Consider the following 25,746-nt stretch of genomic DNA (forward strand, 5'->3'; position numbering starts at 1 on the left):
GATTTTTGTTTACAAACAACCATTCTCAATTAGATTGCCTCTCTCCCTCTCTCTCTCTCTCCCCAACTCCATCACCCTGCCTTTATAAGCCATAAATTGCTGTTGGTGTTGTGAGTTTTTATTGTTTGTGTGGTGTGTTGCAGTTGTTGTTATGTTATGACAGACAGTGTAATTATATGCATGTGTGCGATGGGGTTAGCAGAGGGGGAGCTGCCGCCCACCACACCCCACTCTACTAAATGGAAATCGAGAAATATTGACTTGTTGGTCAGAGACGGTCAATTAGGATAGTCGTCATAGTTGCACACAAATACACACGCACAGGCACATACACTCTCATTTAGATCTATCCATATGTAGAACAGCTTTTTCAAATTGTTTTTAGCTAAGCAAAGCCAAAGCTAGCCAGTCAGCCGGCCAGCCAACAGGCGAGAGTGTTATGCGTCATACCCAACAACGGCAGCAGCAGAGGAGACTATGACGAATCTACAAAAATTGTGTTCTGTTCTGGCAGCCTGCCTGTCTGCTTGTCGTTCGTTCTGCTGCTAATAAATAGTCATTCGCTCGTTGCTCGGTGGGGGTCTTCTTTCTGTTGATTTTGCTTCAAACTGCTATGTTTGCTGTTGTTGTTGTTGTCGCTGTTGTTGCTGCTGATATTTGGTTTAGTGGCGTTATTCAATTTAATTACAATAATTTATTAAATTATTTCTAACGCAATCGAAAAACGGCAATGCCATGAACAACAACCAACACCATCGAACCAACCCAATCCGACGGCCAAGAAACCCAAAAATGATGGTGTTTTAGCAAAATAGTGTGTTTATATAAAAAAAAACTTGTGTGTGATTTATCAAGTAATGTAAACACACACACATACATATACACAATATTTTATAGTCAAGTTCAAAGTTGCAATTATGGTGGACGAGATTTCTTTTTGGCAGAATAAAATATTTATTTTTTTCTAGATAAAGATCTTGAAATGGGAAATTGTTGTTGCTGTTGTTGGGTGTCATAGCTGTTATGAATATTTCAGACAATAATAAAAAGGAATTTGGGATCCTTGACGAATGGAACTTGGTTTGAGATTCCTCATCCTTTGGAACGACTTTTATAAATCGAATACGATTTTATTATATCCTTCACCACACTGTGGTACAGGGTACTATGCCTAAATGTCTTTCGATTTGCACGAAATTTGGCATTGTGCACTGAATTAAGTCTAGAATCATGTGTGTTAAGTTTCTTGAAAATCGGTTCAGATGTAGATATAGCTCCCATATATATTTTCGTACGATTTTATGTTAATGGATCACCAAAGTCCCCATATATCTTTTGATTTGCATGAAATTTGGCATAGCGTACTGAACTGAACCTAGAATGATGTGTGTTAAGTTTTGTGAAAATCGGTTCAAATTTAGATATAGCTCCCATTTATATTTTCGTCCGATTTTATGTTAATGGATCACCAAAGTCCCCATATATCTTTTGATTTGCATGAAATTTGGCATAGCGTACTGACTTGAGTATGAAGTGATGTGTACTAAGATTCGTGAAAATCGCTTCAGATTTAGATATAGCTGCCATATATATTTTCGTCCGATTTTAGGTAGATGGTGCAACAAAGCCCCTATATTTCTATCGATTTGCACGAAATTTGGCACAGCGTATTGAATTAAGCCTAGAACGATGTGTGTTAAGTTTCATGAAAATCGGTTCAGGTTTAGATATTGCTCCCCTATATATTTTCGTCCGATTTTATGTTAGTGGAGCACCAAAGCCCCTACATTTCTTTCGATTTGCACGAAACTTGGCATAGCGTACTGAATTGAGTTTAGAATGATGTGTGTTAAGTTTCATGAAAATCGGTTCAGATTTTGATATATCTCCCATATATATTTTCGTCCGATTTTATATTAGTGCAGCACCAAAGGCCCTATATTTCTTTCGATTTTCACGAAATTTGGCATTGCGTACTGAATTTAGTTTAAAAGAATGTGTGTTAAGTTTCATGAAAATCGGTCCAGATTTAGATATAGCTCCCATATATATTTTCGTACGATTTAATATGAATGGTGCCCCATATTCCCTATATTTCTTACTATTTGCACGGAATTCGGCATAGCGTACTGAACTGAGCCCAGAATGATGTGTGTTAAGTTTCGTGAAAATCGGTCCAAATTTAGATATAGCTCCGATATATATGTTCGTCCGATTCTAAGTTAATGGAGCACCAATGCCCTTGTATTTCTTTCGATTTGCACGAAATTTGGCATAGCTTACTGAATAGAGCCTAGAACGATGTGGGTTAATTATCGTGACAATCGGTCCAGATTTAGATATAGCTCCCATATATATTTTCGTCCGATTTTATGTTAATGGAGCACCAAAGTCCCTATATATCTTTCGATTTGCACGAAATTTGGCACAACGTAATGAATTAGGTATAGAATGATGTGTATTAAGTTTCGTGAAAATCGAAACATATTTAGATATAGTTCCCATATATATTTTCGTCCGATTTAAAGTTAATGGTCCACCTAAGTCCATAATTTTATACAAAATTTAGCATAGCGTACTGAATTAAGTATAGAATGGTGTGTGTGTGTGCTTTAAGTTTTTTGAATATCGGTTCAAATTTAGATAAAGCTCCCATATATATTTTCGTCCGATTTTATGATAATGGATCACCAAAGCTCCTAATTTTCTTTCGATTTGCACGAAATTTGGTATAGCGTACTGAACTGAGCCTAGGATCATGTGTGTCAAGTTTCATGAAAATCGGTTCAGATTTAGATATATACCCCATTTATATTTTCGTCCGATTTAATGTAAACGGTGCACCAAAGTCCCTATATATCTTTCGATTTGCACGTAATTTGGCATAGCGTACTAAATGTGATGTGTGCTAAGTTTCATGAAAATCGGTTCAGATTTAGATATAGCTCCCATATATATTTCCATCCGATTTTACTAATTTCCTTACTGGTTCTCTATATATTGATTGTACACCCATTATTCGGTATTTTTCAATTCTACCGGATTCCTACCAAAAATGTACTAGGGCATATCATAAACATTACCAATAGATTTTATCGAACTTACCGCTGTTTTCTACTTATTATAGTTCATTTGTAATACCTCCCTGTGTAATCAAACATCTTTTCCAACCAAAAACAAAAAATCAGCCACAAACCACAATAGCTCTTATTTAACATATGTATAATTTTCACATTTACTTTTCATTACCTGTACGTTTACATTTACAATTACTTGCGGTTTTAATAAAACACAAATATTGTAAAGAATAAAAACCCAGCCAGCCCACTATGCCATACCATCCCATTCCCACCTGCCACCACACACTCGCTTTGTGGTCTGATATTTGTATTGCTGGCATATCAATGAATGGGATTTCCATTCATGCGGCAGCATTGTTTGTGTGGTTAAAATTTCGATTTCAAAGGATTCGAAATTGTCTTGAAAGATTTCCGATGATATGTAACAATGAGGGTTAAGAAATTTTGCAGAAACGATTTTTGTGGAAATTTTTTGGTCATTCTTTATCTCTCTTTATGATGCATCTTTGTTTGTCATGTGAAACCACAACAAAAGGAGATATTAAAGAAATGAATTAATTCAAATGGAGATAAAAGTGGATGTAATTACACATAGATATATAAAATATTGACAATTTGCGAGGGAGGCACCGGAAGGAGTGGACAACTGGGTCCCATCTTCGGACTTAATGTAGGGTGTGGTTATGCAAGGTTTGGTTGAAATATGACATGGGTCCCATCTTTGGACTTAATGTAGACTTCATAAAGATAATGGGTCGTGCAATGTTTGGTTCATATCAGACATTCCGTTCGCCTGATATTGTATTTACAAATATTTAAAATTTGTGAGTGAATTTGGAGTGAACCAATGGTTCCCATCTTCGGACTTTATATAGGGTTGGTAAAGATAATAGGATGTGCAAGGTTTGCTTAAAATCTGTCATTGAATTTATAAATATTGTAAATTGTTACCATTTGTGGGGAAGGTACCAGAAGGAGTGGACCAATGGGTCCCATTTTCAAACTTGATCTATTCTTGGTAAAGATAATAGGTATGCAAAGTTTGCTTCAAATTAGACATTTCATTCGTCTGATATTGAATTTACTAATATTGAAAATTTTAACCATTTGTGGGGAAGGTACCAGAAGGAGTGGACTAATGGTTCCCATCTTCGGGCTTAATGTAGGGTGTGGTTATGCAAGGTTTGGTTGAAATATGACATGGGTCCCATCTTTGGACTTAATGTAGACTTCATAAAGATAATGGGTCGTGCAATGTTTGGTTCATGTCGGACATTCCGTTCGCCTGATATTGTATTTACAAATATTTAAAATTTTGACCATTTGTGGAGGAGCTACTAGAAGGAGTGAACCAATGGTTCCCATCTTCGGACTTTATATAGGGTTGGTAAAGAAAATAGGATGTGCAAGGTTTCCTTAAAATCTGTCATTGAATTTATAAATATTGTAAATTGTTACCATTTGTGGGGAAGGTACCAGAAGGAGTGGACCAATGGGTCCCATTTTCAAACTTGATCTATTCTTGGTAAAGATAATAGGTATGCAAAGTTTGCTTCAAATTGGACATTTCATTCGTCTGATATTGAATTTACTAATATTGAAAATTTTAATCATTTGTGGGGGAGGTACCAGAAGGAGTGGACTAATGGTTCCCATCTTCGGGCTTAATCTAGACTTCGTAAAGATAATGGGTTGTGCAAAGTTTGGTTCAAATCTATCATTCATTTACAAATATTGAAAATTTTGAAAATTTTATGAGGGAGCGACTATAAGGAGTGGACCAATGGGTCCCATCTTCTTACTTAATGTAGGTTTTGTAATGATAATAGGTTGTACAAAATTTCATTAAAATCGGATATGTATTCCGTTTGCGTGTTATTATAAAGTTAATTTGTTTGCACAATTTTGACCACTTTGTGGAAGAGGTATCAGAATGAGTGGACCAATGGGTCCCATCTTCAAACTTGATCTAGGCTTAGTAAATATGATAGTTCTTATAAAATTAATTTTTAGCACAATTTTTTACCATTTTGCGGGGGATGTACCAGAAGGAGTGGACCGATATACCCCATCTTCGAACTTAAGCTAAGTTTGGAAGAAATATAAGATGTACAGAGATTGAATGAAATCGTTTGCTGACTTCGAGAGTTATGGTGCGCACCAGCCAGACAGACAGACGGACATGTGTAAATCGACTCCAACTTTTCTGAAACGGATTTGGTTCAAAGAAACATGGGTTCTAAAACAAATATTTCGATGAGGCACATTCTCACCGTATCAAAATTCATATACCCTCAATAGCATAAAGTCTGAGGGTATAAAAATGCAACCCTAATTGTAGTCCTTAAAAAAATATTTTTAAAAATCCATGCTTGGTAATAGTCTAGTTCTCAAAAAAATATTGGAAAAATCAAATCTTCTGTCCAATTCGAAAAAAATAAATTAAAACCAGTGAGCGGAGCAGTATAGTCGGACAGGGCCGACCCACAGAACTCTATCTTTCTGTGGAATTTTATTCCGAGCCTCGGTAATATTTCATGATAGTTGCACCCTCTTGCCCGATTAGAGGTCAACAGCACCTTTTCCTTACACCGACATATTTTCCGAATATTACCAATATTCAGTTCAGTACTTCTAATTACTTGTCCATATTCCCTTCACCGTGGGCTCTGTCGTGATGTTCGGCTTATAATAGTATCCTATAGATCGAATCGAAAAAAAATAAGTTTTTGGTCCGCTTCAACCAAAAATTATTATCTGACCATCACCGAAAATTATAGGCGTTGTCCTTGACCAAAACTGGAACCTCATGGAACATGTCAAAGCGATCAGCGCTATATTTCCGACCTCTAGTGTGGCAATGATTTATTAAATAATATCTGAATACGTAAGCACCTGTAAATATTTAGGTGTAACTCCCACATCCGAGAACATACGACAATTTAAAGGTCAGCCACTCCTGTTGGATATAATATCAACTTCTCGGGTCTATTTCGATCAGGGGTTAATATATACGCCATTGAATACAAATTTTGTCATTTTTCACACAAAAGTCAGGCGTCCATTTGATAAGGACCGATCTTTATTAAACCAGGCATGCTTATCCTTTGGCCCGATCCCCTTCTCCATGTATTACGGCCTCTGGAGCGAACGGAAAATCCAACAAAAATAAAGTTTTTGGTCTATTCCATCCCCTAAATATTAACCGGCCTTTGTCAAAAACAATAGGAGTCTTCATTGGCCAGAACCCATCCTACATGCTAAATTTCGTGAAGATTGATCCATAACTGTGGCCTGTATCGTGTTTACAAATTATAATAGACAGACGGACGGACGGACACACATGTCTAGATCGACTCAGCTAGTCGAGATATGACGATCGGTATACTAAAAGGTCTAGTACCAATATTCCACGGCGTTACAAACTCTTGGAGCTGCACAAAGATATAATACCCTGAAAACATAGTTGTGTAGGGTATAAAAATCCCCGCTTCCGTCTAATCCTCGAAAAAATATTTTCAAAAAATTCACGCTTATTCATAGTCCTTAACCCTTTGAGCCCCGATTTTTTTCCGCAGATTTAGAACAAATTTCTGTTCTTGACATATGAAATCCAAATAATATATATCTACTAGCTGCATATTCAATATAAGCTCTAAAACATTTTGTTGCCTGTGGGCAACATTGGGCCACAAAGGGTTATAAAATATTTTTTAAAAAATACACGCCTGTTGTCGCTGTCGATAGTCCTTAAATAAAATTTTTATAAAAAAAAAAAAATATATATATATATATATCTTAAAAAATCCACACTTAAAAAAATATTTTCAAAAAAGGCACGGTTGTCCTTAAAAATATTTTTTTTAAAAATCCACACTAGTTTATAGTACTTAAAAAATATTTTTAACAAAAATCTTAAAATTATTTTTATTTTTATAAAAAAAAATATATATATATACATATCTTAAAAAATCCACTCTTCAAAAAATATTTTCAAAAAAGGCACGCTTGTTGGTTGTCCTTAAAGGTATTCTTTTTAAATCCACGCTAGTTTATAGTCCTTAAAAAATATTTTTAAAAAATCTTAAAATTATTTTTTAAGAATTCCTGAAAATTATTTTTTCACCTTAGGCATTTCATATTATTAAGGTATCCCATTTTAAATTGAAGTTCACCATCCCCGCTCCCTAATATATATTCCAAATTATGCATTTGAAAATTACATAAATATACCATTAATAATATAACACAACAGCAGATGTGCGTGAAAGGCAAACACTATTTTCACGCACTTTCCAAAATGATGTGTGGTGGAGGGAGGCCCATTGTTCATTTCATTCAAATCTATATTCAATCAAGCATCACAACAACAACAACATCACACTGCAGTCTCTTTTGATGCAGAGCCAGTCTGTCCATCAGTCATGCATTGTTGCATCCACACATGCCTCAATTCCCCACATACATACATATATATGTATTTCTATTTATCCATATATCTAACGCACAGTCACTTCCCTTGCTCCCTCCCTCCATCCTCCTCTTACTGCCCCCAGGAACAACCCGCAGTTGTTCAAATGATTATAAAACTCTCTGACTGATGCTTCTTCATTTTTCTTTTAACCATAAAATTCAATTAACAATGCAATGCATGAAATGAAATTTTCTGTTCGCCATCGTCTTTGTTGTTGTTGTAATTCCCCCTGCTGTTGCATTTTTGACATGCATGCAACACCAAGTGAAATGAACATCGGAATGAGCATTTTGATTCGATGGTCATTCATGCCAACATTAACGTTTTTCAAAGTACAAGATTGAGAGAGATGGGATACCCATACCTCCCCTCCGACACCACGACCACCACCAAAAACCTTACCATTATTGTCAGAGTCACACTTGTTCGTTTGTTCTGCTGCTGTTCATCAGGCGACACCATCTTCTCGCAACCAAAATACGGGATTTTTGCAGATGCTGTTCAATGGTGTGCATTCACAAAAAATTTTACCCCCATGAAGCTGTTGGATAAGTGACGACGACGGTGACATTGAATGTGATTGTCGTCATTGGCATTTGAAGAAGCTATTTTCCAAACTTACATACCATTCCGCCGAATCACACCCCCACCTCTTCTCAAATTGTCTTTCGTGCATGGACTTGAAATGTAGATTTCTAAAGTTGTTATTTCAATTTGTTTTTGTTTTTGGAGCAGAACACAATTGAAACGAAACTCAACTCAACTTCGGGGGGTAGAATTTCTACACTTCGAAGATTATGAATTCTGGGGCATTTGCCTTTCATTTGAAGTGATTGTCGGGTGTGTGTGAGTGACGAGTGTTCGTTGTAAATGAGTTTACATCCGTTTGTCGTCTACATTCCAGCAATTGTATACTTCCCCCTTTATGGCTGTACACATGTGTAAATGCTTTGCCTGCCTGCCTGTCTGCCCCCATATATATCCATATTTCAAAGTTTCCGTAGCAAGGGTAATAGTTCGCTTTCAAAGCAGACAGCTATATAATCAAGAGCAATTACATTGGTAATTTAAAAATTATCAACACTTGCCTAAGTTCTTTGTAAAATAGTCATTGTCATCATGCAGTTTGCGGGGGAGATATTTCGAATTAATGATTTTTATACCCTTCACCACACTATGGTACAGGGTATTATGTCTTTGTGCATATGTTTGTAACAGGCAAAAGGAAACGAGATAGACACATGGTTCCTGTTGAGTATATGCATAGAATCACATTTATGCACGTCCGTCCGTCCGTCGTGCATAAATCGACGAACCCGTCGTGGTCCAAGGACGAACCCTATTGAAAGTGGGAAAAATCGGTTCAGATTTAGATATACCTCCCATATATATGTTCGTCCGATTTAAGGTAAATGGTGTACCGATGCCCCATATCTTTCGATTTGCACGAAATTTGGAATAGCACACTCAATTAAGTCCAGAATGATATGTGCTGAGTTTCGTGGAAATCGGTTCAGATTTAGATATAGCTCCCATATATAGTTTCGTTCGATTTTATGTAAATGGTGCACCAAAATGTCTTTATATAGCTTCCGATTTTTACGAAATTTTGCATAGGGCGCAGAAATGGGCCCATAATGATGTGTGCTAAATTTCGTGAAAATCGGTTCAGATTTATATATAACTCCCATATATATTTTCGGCCGATTTAAGGTAAATGGGGCACAAAAGTCCCTATATATCTTTCGATTTGCACGAAATTCGGCATAGGGTACTGAATTGGGCCCCGAATGATGTGTGTTAAGTTTCATGAAAATCGGTTAAGATATAGATGTACCTCCCATATATATGTTCGTCCGATTTAAGGTAAATGGTGTACCGATGCCCCATATCTTTCGATTTGCACAAAATTTTGGCATAGCGTACTGAATAATGTCAAGAATGATGTGTGTTAAATTTCGTGGAAATCGGTTCAGATTTAGATATAGCTCCCATATATATTTTCGTCCGATTTGAGGTAAGTGGTGCACCAAAGTCCCTATATATCTTTCGAATTGCACAAAATTTCGTATAGTGTTTCCTGAAAATCGGTTCAGATTTAGATATATTTTCCTCCGATTTAATGTAAATGTTGCACCAGAGTCAATATTTTTTTCTTCCGATTTTATGTAAGTTGTGCACTAAAGACCCAAAGTTTGTCCGATTGCAATTATTTTTCCAAGTACTTGAAATTGGCGTGGATATTTTAAAATTTTTTTTGGAATTGAAAAAAAGGTATAATAATTCAGCATTTAAAATATTTTTCAAAGACCATTCACAGGCGTTTATATATATATATATATATATATATATATATATATGAGTCGATGTTTTTAAGGACTAGACACAAGTGAGGCTTTGTTCCATTTATCCCAATCGTTTTCATTATTGGACTCTTCAAATATTTCTCTGGATGACCGGTCATATTACTGTTATTGCTGCTCCTGCTGTTGATACCCGTTTAGGTGTTGTTGCTGTTGTTGAGTTTGTGTGTTAACCAATAAACGGTGACAACCAACTGGCTGGTTAACCTTAACGGACAGACAAACTGGAGAGCAGGCAGGCTTAACACGCCAGCCAGTTCATCTCTCTCAAAGCCAGACTACTGCCATTTTCGTGGTCCATTTGAAATGTATTTTTTGCATTTCGTAGTAGTTGTGGTTGTTTTTGTTGTTGTTGTTTGTTTTATAACAAAGTTTATGGTCGATATTTGTGAATTTTAATTAAAATGCAAATAGACAGGCTGAACATTTTTGCTGCTGTTGTTTCGCCGTTTTTTTTCTGTTGCATGTAACACTCCCAACAACAGCAACAACCAACATTTTTGAACAACAAACCATAACAAAAACACACATTGCAAGTTGCAACAACAACAACAACTATCACCGGTGGAGCGTTGTAACATAAACCTTTGGTGTGGTTTTGAAAAATAATGGCCATGTTGTTGCCGCTTTTACTCCAGTGTGTTCACAGCTATTTAAACGTGGCATTATTTTTCAAACGAATTTTTTCTAAGCCATTTGGACAAGTGGTGTCTCTGGTGAGAGTACGGGTATGTGTGTGTGTGTTTTTGTAATGTGAACAAAAATAACATGGCCAAAAAATTTAATGCAGCAGAAATAGTATTTTGGTTTTGACACAACACATTTGTTGTTGTAGCTGTTTTTGTTGTGATAGCAAATTGTTTGTAAAATTGGTAATTTATGTCTAATTAATGTGGTCCCCACCTCTGGATGGTCAGGTCACCAAATCAACGATTTGAATATTTTTATGTGGTATTTTTTTCTTTTGCTGATGGTAATTTTAATGATTGTGTAGTGGTTTTATTGGATAATTTAATATATTTTTAACCAGTAAGGAAAGTAGTAAAGTCGGACGAGGTCGACTATATGATACCCTTCACCACTTTGGGTATATTCAACAGATGAATCCTAACAAACGTCGCATTTTTAAAGGACCAGTACAATGAAATTGGATCCATAAACATGTCATTCTGCAACCGATACTAAATTTTTCATTTGGTCAGATATAGAAGCTATATCTAAATCTGAACCGATTTTCACGATTTTAACACACATCATTCTAGACCTAATTAATTACACTGTGCCAAATTTCGTGCAAACCGATAGATATTAAGGAACTTTGGTACACTATTAACTTAAAATCGGACAAAAATATATATGGGAGCTATATCTAAATCTGAACCGATTTTCACGAAACTTAAAACACATCATTATAGACCTAATTCATTACGCTGTGCCAAGTTTCGTGCCAATCGAAAGATATATAGAGACTTTGGTGGACCATTTACATTAAATCGGACGAAAATATATAATGGGAGCTATATCTAAAACTGAACCGATTTTCACGAAACTTAACACACATAATTCTAGACCTAATTCATTACGCTGTGTCAAATTTCGTGCAAATCGAAAGATATATAGGGACTTTGGTGCACCATTTACATTAAATCGGACGAAAATATATATGGGAGCTATATATAAATCTGAACCGATTTTTCCCATTTCCAATAGGGTTCGTCCTTGGGCCAAATAAGTGACCTATGCCAAATTTCATCCAAATCGGATCGTAAAAGAAAATTTTAAAAACAATTTCTTAAATCCACGATGGTGTACAGTTCTAAACAAAATCTTAAAAAAGGATGTTTCAGTTGAGTCCTTGAAAAATATTTGCAAAAAAAATTACGCTTGAGTAGACTCCGTGAATATTATCCACGCTTGTGAAGAATCCTTGAAAAATATGTTCGAAAAATACTCGTTGGTGTGGTGTCATGGAAAAATTCTTTTAAAAAATCCACGCCTGATGATTGTCGTTGAAAAAATATTTTTAAAAATACAAGCTTGTGTATTTTTTTTTTTTTTTTTTAAATCCGAGCGTGTGTACATTATTTCTTTTTAAAAATCCACACCTAATTTTAGTGCTTGAAAAAGGCCTGTTGATAGTCGTTAAAAAAATATTTAAAAAAATCCACGCCTGTCGATGAAAAATTATTTAAAAAAATCCACGCCTGTCGATGAAAAAATATTTAAAAAAAATCCACGCATGTCGATGAAAAAATATTTAAAAAAATCCACGCCTGTCGATGAAAAAATATTAAAAAAAATCCACGCCTGTCGATGAAAAAATATTTAAAAAATCCACGCCTGTCGATGAAAAAATATTTAAAAAATCCACGCCTGTCGATGAAAAAATATTTAAAAAAATCCACGCCTGTCGATGAAAAAATATTTAAAAAATCCACGCCTGTCGATGAAAAAATATTTAAAAAAATCCACGCTTGTCGATGAAAAAATATTTAAAAAATCCACGCCTGTCGATGAAAAAATATTTAAAAAATCCACGCCTGACGATGAAAAAATATTTAAAAAAATCCACGCCTGTCGATGAAAAAATATTTAAAAAAATCCACGCCTGTCGATGAAAAAATATTAAAAAAAATTATAAAAAATCCACGCTTGTGGTCCTTCAAAACAAATTATTTAAAAATCCACACTTTTTTGGGTTCCTGGAAGAAATATTAAAAAAAAATCCACGACTTTTTTTAGAGATTGAAAAAAAATTAGACTTTGAAAAAATGTTTTTTAAATAATGTACACATGTGCTAAGTCATTGAAAAATTATTTTTTTAAAAAAATCCACGCTTTTGTCCAGTCAGCATATCACCCTTGAAAAACAATTAAAACTGTCCCGACCATTGTATGCAATTTTGTAAAAATGGTTTTATACAATTCAAATTCAAATTTCAAAATTCCACATAATACTCAAATACCTCTTCGCCAGAGTTCAGTGTAATTAAGTGGCAGCAGTGTTGTAAAATGGTCCGTCCACACACTTCAAAGCAGACATCCTGTTTTCCCATAGATCCGGGACAAAGCATAAAAACCACAACACAAAGCAGCAACCACAAACAGAGTGTAATGATGGACAAAGAGAATTGGACTTTCTCTGGCTTTGTTGCTGGTCTAATTGCTGCTCTTGTTGGAGTTGTTATTTGGCATCATCAGTTGGAAATGGAATGAAGAAGAGGTCTGTCCATATTTGTGTTTCTATGTTAACGACAATGCTTGGCGTCCACTGGCCGACATTGCAGCAACATTGTTTGTAATGATGATCCTCTTTACATTTCAACGTTTGAATTTTGTTAGCCGCATGCGACGAAGTGGAGTTCCGAAATTTTTTGGGGTTGTTCAACAAATATTCACAAATCTCTAAAAAAATAGTAGCCCTTTAAAAATGTACAACCTGAAGAGGAACAAGTGTGGATTTTTGAGGACTATTTTTGGAGAATATGAAGAGCAGCAGAGCCTTAGGCGTGGCTATCAGAGCCGGAGGTGGGGATTTTTTAAGAATATTTTTCGAAAGGTCTATTTCTCGAAGGCCACCAAAGCCTTAGGCGTGGATTTTTAAGGAATATTTTCTCGAAGGCCACCAAAGCCTTAGGCGTGGATTTTTAAAGAATATTTTCTCGAAGGTCATCAAAGCCTTAGGCCTGGATTTTTAAAGAATATTTTCTTGAAGGCCACCAAAGCCTTAGGCGTGGATTTTCAAAGAATATTTTCTCGAAGGCCACCAAAGCCTTAAGCGTGGATTTTTAAAGAATATTTTCTCGAAGGCCATCAAAGCCTTAGCCCTGGATTTTTAAAGAATATTTTCTCGAAGGCCTCCAAAGCCTTAGGCGTGGATTTTTAAAGAATATTTTCTCGAAGGACCATCAAAGCCTTAGGCGTGGATTTTTAAAGAATATTTTCTCGAAGGACCATCAAAGCCTTAGGCGTGGATTTTTAAAGAATATTTTCTCGAAGGACCATCAAAGCCTTAGGCGTGGATTTTTAAAGAATATTTTCTCGAAGGACCATCAAAGCCTTAGGCGTGGATTTTTAAAGAATATTTTCTCGAAGGACCATCAAAGCCTTAGGCGTGGATTTTTAAAGAATATTTTCTCGAAGGACCATCAAAGCCTTAGGCGTGGATTTTTAAAGAATATTTTCTCGAAGGACCATCAAAGCCTTAGGCGTGGATTTTTAAAGAATATTTTCTCGAAGGACCATCAAAGCCTTAGGCGTGGATTTTTAAAGAATATTTTCTCGAAGGACCATCAAAGCCTTAGGCGTGGATTTTTAAAGAATATTTTCTCGAAGGACCATCAAAGCCTTAGGCGTGGATTTTTAAAGAATATTTTCTCGAAGGACCATCATTCAATACCATGTCACCTTAGTCTATATCACTTATCCCCATTTAGTCTTTGTATTATAATTTTCGTTTATTTGTTTATAATTGCTCAACTTGATGTAATTAGCAACCTCTTGAGACTAGAATCCCATATTAAATACCATTATCCAAAGCGAATAATAAAACAACAACGCCAACGATAAGCACAACAACTTCCAGTGAAAGTGAAATTGCCTGAATTGAATATCTGGGCAAACAAAGCAACGAACCTGCGAACGCCTCGCCAAAAGTTGATTCACCTTTTTTTCGCCTGGTGTAACAAACTTCAAGACGTAATGTTGTGTGGTGTAATCCCCGCCTTTATGGTTCGCCAGATCCATTTAATTTATTTGTATGGAATTAAATTGCCTGCCGCCTGGCCGCAAAGACAAATTACATTGAAAACAATCTCCAAATAAACAAATGAACGAATGGATAAGCGGACGAATGAACGGCCGGTCGAACGAACCGGCCAACATTTATTTACTTGTTCGGATGTCGTTATCCAATCGTCTTATCCCTCCCGTAAATGAACGTGAATGTGCATGTCATTCACCTTCAAGTTGAGGTTTCTTGAGGTAAAAATTTTTCTTCATCGCCAGATGTTGTTCACCTGAGTGTTGTTGTGGTTTCGTCGTTGTTGTTGTAGCTGTCGTTGTTGTTGATATGGAAATATTTACTAGACTTGTGGAAAAGTAAAGTAATCTTAAACTTTTGAGACCTATGGCGGACGTACGCAACATGATGTTTGCGTAAATTAATTTGTCTTTAAGTTGTTGTCATTATTGTTGTTTTTGTTGTTGACAATGGGTGTGATACCAAGGAATGATAATGGCAAACAAATTTGGTGATAAGAAAAACAATGGAATTAATTTGTGGGGTTTAATGTTGGTATCCTTTGCAGGATGATTATTAAAGCTAGTCTGGTCATTTGGAAAAATATTCTTTAAAAATCCACGCCAAAGGCTCTTCTTTAAAAATCCACGCCAAAGGCTCTTCTTTAAAAATCCACCCTAAGGCTCTGCTGGTCCTTTGGTAAAAAAATCTTTAAAAATCCACGCCTATGACTGTGATGGCCTTCGAGAAAATATTTTTTAAAAATCCACGTCTAAGGCTTTGGTGACCTTCGAGAAAATATTTTTTAAAAATCCACGCCTAAGGCTTTGGTGGCCTTCGAGAAAATATTTTTTAAAAATCCACGCCTAAGGCTCTGCTGGTCCCTTGGAAAAATATTCTTTAAAATTCCACGCCTAAGGCTTTGCTGGTCCTTTGGAGAAATATTCTTTAAAAATCTACGCCCAAGGCTCTGCTGGTCCTTTGGAAAAATATTCTTTAAAATTCCACGCCTAAGGCTTTGCTGGTCCTTTGGAGAAATATTCTTTAAAAATCTACGCCCAAGGCTCTGCTGGTCCTTTGGAAAAATATTCTTTGAAAAATCCACGCCTAAGGCTCTGCTGGTCCTTTGGAAAAATATTCTTTAAAAATCCACGCCTAAGGCTCTGCTGGTCCTTTGGAAAAATATTCTTTAAAAATCCACGCCTAAGGCTCTGCTGGTCCTTTGGAAAAATATTCTTTAAAAATCCACGCCTAAGGCTCTGCTGGTCCTTTGGAAAAATATTCCTTAAAAATCCACGCCTAAGGCTTTGCTGGTATTCAAAATTTATAAAAAAATATTTTTTTAATATTTTTTTTTAATTTTTATTAATGCTTTTTTTAAACAAAAATGTCAATGAAATTTTTTGTTTCATTTAACAAAAAAATTAATATGAAAAATATAATAGCCGCCGCATTCATGCATCACAAAAATTAGTCGTCGGTCGGATGTAATCATGGCCGACAAAAAAATAATAACAACAAAAAACGATATTTACAATTTCATGGTCTTGGCCATGTTTTACGTAGTTATGTGCATTATGTCAGACAGGCGATCCTATGTTTTTGCTGTTGTTTTTATCGGCAAACTGTATTGCAAATACGTCATTTTAGACACACACACAAAATACCAGTTTAGTTGTAATTTTGCTCAGAAAACATAATGTCAGATGTCATTATCATTATCGTCATCATACTATAATTGCAGTACACGATATTAGGGTGTCTCAGATTGAAACAAAATTTTACATTTTGAAAAAATTCTTCTTTTATAAATCCACGCCTTATGGTCCTTTGAAAAAATTCTTCTTTTATAAATCCACGCCTTATGGTCCTTTGAAAAAATTCTTCTTTTATAAATCCACGCCTTATGGTCCTTTGAAAAAATGATTCTTTTAAAAATCCACGCCTTATGGTCCTTTAAAAAAAGATTCTTTTATAAATCCACGCCTTATGGTCCTTTGAAAAAATTCTTCTTTTATAAATCCACGCCTTATGGTCCTTTGAAAAAATTCTTCTTTTATAAATCCACGCCTTATGGTCCTTTGAAAAAATTCTTCTTTTATAAATCCACGCCTTATGGTCCTTTGAAAAAATTCTTCTTTTATAAATCCACGCCTTATGGTCCTTTAAAAAAATTCTTCTTTTATAAATCCACGCCTTATGGTCCTTTGAAAAAATTCTTCTTTTATAAATCCACGCCTTATGGTCCTTTGAAAAAATTCTTCTTTTATAAATCCACGCCCTATGATCCTTTGAAAAAATTCTTCTTTTATAAATCCACGCCTTATGGTCCTTTGAAAAAATTCTTCTTTTATAAATCCACGCCCTATGATCCTTTGAAAAAATTCTTCTTTTATAAATCCACGCCTTATGGTCCTTTGAAAAAATTCTTCTTTTATAAATCCACGCCTTATGGTCCTTTGAAAAAATTCTTCTTTTATAAATCCACGCCCTATGATTCTTTGAAAAAATTCTTCTTTTATAAATCCACGCCTTATGGTCCTTTGAAAAAATTCTTCTTTTATAAATCCACGTCTTTAAAAAATATTCTTTGGAGTGAAGCCTTAAATCCTCCCACTCATTTCCTAACGTCATACCTAACAATCACCAATACAGTTTATGATTGTCCCCACACATAAGCTGTTTAATGTCACCGGATGATGACAAAGGTTTAGTAGTGTGGAAAGAGGAGGACAATGAGGAACATGACCTGAAATGTAGTTTACTGGGCTGCCCGAGGCCATAAGTGCGTCTGTAATATTTGTTATGCCTGTTTGTCTGAATCAAATAAATCAGGATGGTTAAGTAAGCGGCAAATGCAGCGCCTTCATTAGTGGACGACAAATGAATATTAAATACGAAGTAACGACGAAGTTTGAGGTTCGTGGTTGGAGGTTGGCAAAGTATGGCTGTATGGCTGGAGGGCAGAACATGGAAATGATTTTTAGCAAAGCTCTTTGTATGTCTGCCTGCTCTGCACTGAGCTGAAAAGCAAAGGGATAATATGTTGTTGTTCTGTAAATGTGTTTGTGTGTGTGCGCTGGGATAATTCTGCAACAAACGGTAACATGTGTGGGAGTATTTGCCAAATGTTAATAAAAATGATAAAGCTATATAAACAGACGGTCGCCAGGCAATGACAATTGTACACAAACAAAAAATAAAGAGTTGGAAGACATCCGGAGAGAAAATAGATGAACGACAGAGAGAGAGAAAAGTAAATCCAAAAGCCCTAGATGGCAATTCGAGTCGAGCCAACACTGTGACGTCAAACAAACAAACATCCTTTGCCAGATACAACAACAAGAAGTACTGCTGGCTGCCTGCCTGACAGTAACAATAAGAGTTAAACTTTATTATTGTCTGGGGAGTCATTTCATTCGAAGGATCTTCTACCATTCTCACATCCCCGTAGTAATTTGTAAAAAATAAAAAGAGAAACACAATTTAAATGTCACATTTTCTTATGCAAATTACAAGAATGGGTGCGCGGAGGGTTGGAAGGATGTTCGGTTATGTATTTGAATCTAGGAAAAAAAATCACAAAAATTACATCTGACCACCAACCACCTCAAATCCCAATGATTCGATTTAATTTTCTTCGTGGCTTTTGTTATGATGTCGCGGTGGTCGTGCTGCTGTTTTGAAAAATCAAAGCCAAGTTAATGAAATCGTTGTCTAAGGGATACGTGTTTAAAATTTTAAAATCGCCATTCTAACATTTTCAATACTTTTGACCATTATTGTCCCAATGGGGTTTAGTGGCTACCACAAAGAAGGAAGATAAAGCCATTTCGAAAAAGAGAAAACTTGTTAAAAGCTTTTGCTTTTGGCTTCTGTTGTTGACAATGAAGAATCTAAAATTAAATGGAAAATGTATTTGAAACATGTAATGAATTGTAATTAGGCCCCAAAGCACATTCGAACTTCCAAGATATTAATGTAATTACATAATTTAATCATTTTTTATGGAGACTACAATGATTTTTCTAAAGGACATTTTTAACAGAATATTTTATCGAACAACCATAAGGCGTGGATTTAAAAAAAAAATATTTTTCGAATGACCATAAGGCGTGGATTTTTAAAGGAATAATTTTTTCAAAGGACCATAAGGCGTGGATTTATAAAAGAATCATTTTTTCAAAGGACCATAAGGCGTGGATTTATAAAAGAATCATTTTTTCAAAGGACCATAAGGCGTGGATTTATAAAAGAAGAATTTTTTCAAAGGACCATAAGGCGTGGATTTATAAAAGAACAATTTTTTCAAAGGACCATAAGGCGTGGATTTATAAAAGAACAATTTTTTCAAAGGACCATAAGGCGTGGATTTATAAAAGAACAATTTTTTCAAAGGACCATAAGGCGTGGATTTATAAAAGAACAATTTTTTCAAAGGACCATAAGGCGTGGATTTATAAAAGAAAAATTTTTTCAAAGGACCATAAGGCGTGGATTTATAATATACTAGAAGAAAAAGGAATTTTTTCAAAGGACCATAAGGCGTGGATTTATAAAAGAAGAATTTTTTCAAAGGACCATAAGGCGTGGATTTATAAAAGAAGAATTTTTTCAAAGGACCATAAGGCGTGGATTTATAAAAGAACAATTTTTTCAAAGGACCATAAGGCGTGGATTTATAAAAGAAAAATTTTTTCAAAGGACCATAAGGCGTGGATTTATAAAAGAAGAATTTTTTCAAAGGACCATAAGGCGTGGATTTATAAAAGAAGAATTTTTTCAAAGGACCATAAGGCGTGGATTTATAAAAGAAGAATTTTTTCAAAGGACCATAAGGCGTGGATTTATAAAAGAAGAATTTTTTCAAAGGACCATAAGGCGTGGATTTATAAAAGAAGAATTTTTTCAAAGGACCATAAGGCGTGGATTTATAAAAGAAGAATTTTTTCAAAGGACCATAAGGCGTGGATTTATAAAAGAAGAATTTTTTCAAAGGACCATAAGGCGTGGATTTATAAAAGAAGAATTTTTTCAAAGGACCATAAGGCGTGGATTTATAAAAGAAGAATTTTTTCAAAGGACCATAAGGCGTGGATTTATAAAAGAAGAATTTTTTCAAAGGACCATAAGGCGTGGATTTATAAAAGAAGAATTTTTTCAAAGGACCATAAGGCGTGGATTTATAAAAGAAGAATTTTTTCAAAGGACCATAAGGCGTGGATATAAAAAAAGAAGAATTTTTTCAAAGGACCATAAGGCGTGGATATAAAAAAAGAAGAATTTTTTCAAAGGACCATAAGGCGTGGATATAAAAAAAGAAGAATTTTTTCAAAGGACCATAAGGCGTGGATATAAAAAAAGAAGAATTTTTTCAAAGCACCATAAGGCGTGGTCAGAGTCTTTGTCCTAGATTGTTTATAAATATTTGTTTAAAGGAGTCTCAAAGGAGTTTCAAAGGAGTAAAGGAGTTTCAAAGGACTATTAGAGCCTTATGTGTATTTTTAAAAGAATATTTTTCGAACGACCATTTACAGAAGACTATCATATCATCATGTGTGGATTTTTAAAGAATATTTTCCCAATGACTATCAGAGCCTTTGGCGTGGATTTTTAAAGAATATTTTATCCATAGGACTATCACAGCCTTAGGGATGGATTTTGAAAGAATATTTTATCCAAAGGACCATCACAGCCTTAGGCGTAGATTTTAAAGAAAAAAATCGAATGGACTACCACTGCCTTAGGCCTGGATTTTAAAGAATATTTTTCCAAAGGACCAGCAGAGTCTTAGGCGTGGATTTTTAAAGAATATTTTTCGAAGGGACCAGCAGACCCTTAGGCCTGGATTTTTAAAGAATATTTTTCCCAAAGGACCAGCAGAGTCTTAGGCGTGGATTTTTAAAGAATATTTTTCCAAACGGACCAGCAGAGTCTTAGGCGTGGATTTTTAAAGAATATTTTTCCAAACGGACCAGCAGAGTCTTAGGCGTGGATTTTTAAAGAATATTTTTCCAATGGATAATCACAGCATTAGGCATGGATTTTTACAGAATATTTTTCCAAAGGACCAGCATAGTCTTAGGCGTGATTTTTAAAGAATATTTTTCCAAAGGACCACTAGAGTCTTAGGCGTGGATTTTTAAAGAATATTTTTCCAAATGGACCAGCAGAGTCTTGGGCGTGGATTTTTAAAGAATATTTTTCCAGAGGACTGTCAGAGCCTCAAAAAGAACAATTTTCTCAAAGAAGTATTACAGCCTTATGCTTGGATTTTAAAGAGGACCGTAGACGTGGATGTTTAATGAATTTTTATACAGAAGACTATCATAACCTCAAGCGAGGATTTTTAAAAAATATTTTTCCAAACGGACTATTACTGCCCTAGGTGTGGATTTTTAAATAATATTATTTAAGAGAACCTTGAAGAATATTTTTAAAGGCCTATCAGAGCATTTGGCGTGGATTTTCGAAGAATATTTTTGAAAGGCCTATCAGGACCTTGAATAATATTTTTTTAAAGAACTATTAGGACCATAGGTGTTGTCTTTTAAAAAAATATTTTTCAAAGGACTAAGAAACCCTTAAATAAATTTTTTTAAAGGACTGTAAAAACCTTAGGGGTGTGTTTTTATTTATGAAATCCACGTACCATAACAGTTATTTCCAATCCATTTCCACACACACACATACAGACATATGACTTAGGGATATGAAAAATGTCAATGATTCAAAATTTAGATTGACTTTATGTCTAACGATTTATTTAAAAAAATCCGGTTATTTGGGAAAAACATTAAACATTTGAGCTTTAGAAATTGTAAACTTCTCCTTCAGAAATCCATGTGAAAAAGGATACTGGAGCGGAACCGTAGTCTCATACTATCGAAATTTTTTATTCACCTAACACCCCAATATTGAATATTTCCCTTAAATATTACATATATTTTAAAGCAGATCCCGAGCCATATAAAAAATCCTAGGCTAAACTTTCCACATCACTAGCAAACCATTTGAACTTTATTCCGCTTAATGGAGGTTAAAAGGACCAACACAAAGCAACAACAAAATTGAATGGACAATTTTACAAATAGAAAGGCGCAATTTTTTATTGGCTTACACAGGGAAATAACAAATGCAATACACAGGCAAACACACACACGAACCACATAGGTTGGGGCTGGGATTAAAAGAAAATAAATTAGAGGGCGGAGAACCAAGAAAACCGAAAAAAGTAAATCGTAGCAGTACAAGAAAAAATACATGTGTCAAACGGTCTATTAATTCACTTTTTCTGTTGTTGTTGTTTTCGGCTCTCCTGCCTTCGACATTTAAACAAATTATAAAGAGTCTGAGGGGTGGGGGATATACAGGGCGAAAATAAAAATGGTAGAAGTAATAGTAAAGTTTTAGTGCGTAGAATATATACTTGCTTGGTCGTATCTACTACACAGATATATAAAAAATGTGTAAAGTTTCCACATCGTAAATGCGGAATATATTGCGTTGTATGTTTAATTCCGAAAAAACAAAAATGTGGGCGTATTTGTGTAGTGCGTGTAGTTCCATAGGCATGCAAGTAATGAGTGCAAATATTTTTCCAACCACAATCTAATATTTATACATGCAATGGGGGAGGTACATGATAATGTTAATTAACAAAGGTTTCCGGTCAATTCTAGCAGAGGTAATAAATTAGGACGAGGTCCTTTGGAAAAATATTATTTAAAAAATATACCCCTACAGGCCTTTGGAAGGATTCTACTTTTAAAAAATAGAGGCCTTTGAAAAATTCTACTTTTAACCAGTAAGGAAAGTAGTAAAGTCGGACGGTGTCGACTATATGATACCCTTCACCACTTTGGATATATTCAACAGATGAATCTTAACAGACGTCGCATTTTTATAAGGACCAGTAAAATGAACTTGGATCCATAAACATGTCAACCGACACTACATTTTTCATTTGGTCAGATATAGAAGCTATATTGGATCCATAAACATGTCATTCTGCAACCGATACTAAATTTTTCATTTGGTCAGATATATAAGCTATATCTAAATCTGAACCGATTTTCAGGAAACTTAACACACAACATTCTATACCTAATTCATTACGCTGTGCCAAATTTCGTGGAAATCGAAAGATATATAGGGACTTTGATGGACCATTTACATTAAATCGGACGAAAATATATATGGGAGATATATCTAAATCTGAACCGATTTTCAGGAAACTTAACACACATCATTCTAGACATAATTCATTACGCTGTGCCAAATTTCGTACAAATCGAAAGATATATAGGGACTTTGGTGCACCATTTACATTAAATCGGACAAAAATATATATGGGAGCTATATCTAAATCTGAACCGATTTTCAGGAAACTTGGCACACATCACTCTAGAGCTCGTTCAGAAAGCTGTGCCAAATTTCGTGCAAATCGAAAGATATTTAGGGACTTTGGTGCACCATTTACATTAAATCGGACGAAAATATATATGGGAGCTATATCTAAATCTGAACCGATTTTCAAAAAACTTAACACACATCATTCTAGGTTTAGTTCAGTACGTTATGCCAAATTTCGCGCAAATCGAAAGATATTTAGGGACTTTGGTGCACAATTTACATTAAATCGGACGAAAATATATATGGGAGCTATATCTAAATCTGAACCGATTTTCTGGAAACTTAACACACATCATTCTAGACCTAATTCATTACGCTGTGCCAAATTTCGTGCAAATCGAAAGATATATAGGGACTTTGGTACACCATTTACCTTAAATCGGACGAAACTATATATGGGAGCTATATCTAAATCTGAACCGATTTTCAGGAAACTTGGCACACATCACACTAGAGCTCATTCAGAAAGATGTGCCAAATTTCTAGCAAATCGGAAGATATATAGGGACTTTGGTGCACCATTTACATTAAATCGGACGAAAATATATATGGGAGTTATATCTAAATCTGAACCGATTTTTCCCAATTTCAATAGGGTCATATGCATAGGCCTTTGGAAAAATTCTACCTTTAAAAATCCACGCCTATGTGCCTTTGGAAAAATTCTACCTTTAAAAATCCACGCCTATAGGCCTTTGGAAAAATTCTACCTTTAAAAATCCACGCCTATAGGCCTTTGGAAAAATTCTACCTTTAAAAATCCACGCCTATAGGCCTTTGGAAAAATTGTACCTTTGAAAATCCACGCCTATAGGCCTTTGGAAAAATTGTACCTTTAAAAATCCACGCCTATAGGCCTTTGGAAAAATTGTACCTTTAAAAATCCACGCCTATAGGCCTTTGGAAAAATTCTACCTTTAAAAATCCACGCCTATAGGCCTTTGGAAAAATTCTACCTTTAAAAATCCACGCCTATAGGCCTTTGGAAAAATTCTACCTTTAAAAATCTACTCCTAAAGGCCTTTGGAAAAATTCTACCTTTAAAAATCCACGCCGTTAGGCCTTTGGAAAAATTCTACCTTTAAAAATCCACGCCTATAGGCCTTTGGAAAAATTCTACCTTTAAAAATCCACGCCTATAGGCCTTTGGAAAAATTGTACCTTTAAAAATCCACGCCTATAGGCCTTTGGAAAAATTGTACCTTTAAAAATCCACGCCTATAGGCCTTTGGAAAAATTGTACCTTTAAAAATCCACGCCTATAGGCCTTTGGAAAAATTGTACCTTTAAAAATCCACGCCTATAGGCCTTTGGAAAAATTGTACCTTTAAAAATCCACGCCTATAGGCCTTTGGAAAAATTGTACCTTTAAAAATCCACGCCTCTAGGCCTTTGGAACAATTTTAGTTTTAAAAATCCACGCCTCTAGGCCTTTGGAACAATTTTAGTTTTAAAAATCCACGCCTCTAGGCCTTTGGAACAATTTTAGTTTTAAAAATCCACGCCTATGGGAAAAATTCTACCTTTAAAAATCCACGCCTATAGGCCTTTGGAAAAATTCTACCTTTAAAAATCCACGTCTATAGGCCTTTGGAAAAATTGTATCTTAAAAATCCACGCCTATAGGCCTTTGGAAAAATTGTATCTTAAAAATCCACGCCTATAGGCCTTTGGAAAAATTCTACCTTTAAAAATCCACGCCTATAGACCTTTGGAAAAATTCTACCTTTAAAAATCCACGCCTATAGGCCTTTGGAAAAATTCTACCTTTAAAAATCCACGCCTATAGGCCTTTGGAAAAATTCTACCTTTAAAAATCCACGCCTATAGACCTTTGGAAAAATTCTACCTTTAAAAATCCACGCCTATAGGCATTTGGAAAACTATTTTTAATTTAGAAAATTAATTATTATGTTTTCTCACTCATTTTCCTTCTTCGTTTCTTTGCAGATTGGGAACGTGAAGCTGTCTCAAAGGCTGAAATATTGCGACTCATTTACCAGGGTAGATTTTTACATTGTAACGTAACATTGGGTGCATTGGGCTTGCCACTGGGCAAGACGACTGTTATGCATTTAGTACCGCGTGATAATTTACCAGAACCCAACTCACAAGGTAAGCAAAAAAAAAAACAAAACATCTAGCATCTGCAATTAAGGAGGGAGGGGGAATGAAATAAAAAAACACAAAACTTTATTAATTAAAATATTTTTTTTTCTACTTCATTTTCTCTTTCCATTTCCGCTATGGAATGACTTGGACTTCTTCTCAACCCATACGTCCCCACGGCCTTTCCTCCCACCCCCTGATGCACTTCTCTCCGCACTCAGATCAAAGACAAAAAAGTAAAGGTGGTTCCAGTAGATGCTGTTCAACGACTTGCTGTATTTTGTAACTAAATTATTTTTAGACATTTTTTTGTTTGTTTTTAGATTTTAGAAGGAATTATTATTATTAATAAATTAAATAAAAAATCTATATATAAATAAATATAAATAAATAAATCTATGATAGTAATATATAAATATAATAAATTAATTGAATTAAATTGAATAATACCACTTTAATGATTATGAACGTCTTCGTCTAATGAATGGTAAAGTAATTAAAAATTTGATAAGGAACAAATAGAGTTTTATAAAAAAAATAAAAAAGGAAAGCTAGAAAATTTCA

General features: G+C 34.9%; 1 protein-coding gene across 1 annotated transcript in view; it reads left to right on the plus strand.

The window, feature by feature from the left end:
* Positions 1 to 25,490, plus strand: part of LOC133331299 (ubiquitin-like protein 3) — a gene marked incomplete at its 5' end in the record, with an annotated part of 40,000 nt that extends 14,510 nt beyond the window's left edge. The window contains 2 exons of the mRNA XM_061539697.1: positions 25,024 to 25,188; positions 25,404 to 25,490. Coding sequence (XP_061395681.1) covers positions 25,024 to 25,188; positions 25,404 to 25,468 — 230 coding nt within the window. The remainder of the gene's footprint in view (positions 1 to 25,023; positions 25,189 to 25,403) is intronic.
* Positions 25,491 to 25,746: the final 256 nt, after the last annotated feature.

Source organism: Musca vetustissima, unplaced genomic scaffold (assembly GCF_032173495.1).
Source record: "Musca vetustissima isolate MV318-11 ecotype Yass unplaced genomic scaffold, APGP_CSIRO_Mvet_v1 utg91729, whole genome shotgun sequence".
In the NCBI taxonomy this organism is placed as follows: domain Eukaryota; kingdom Metazoa; phylum Arthropoda; class Insecta; order Diptera; family Muscidae; genus Musca; species Musca vetustissima.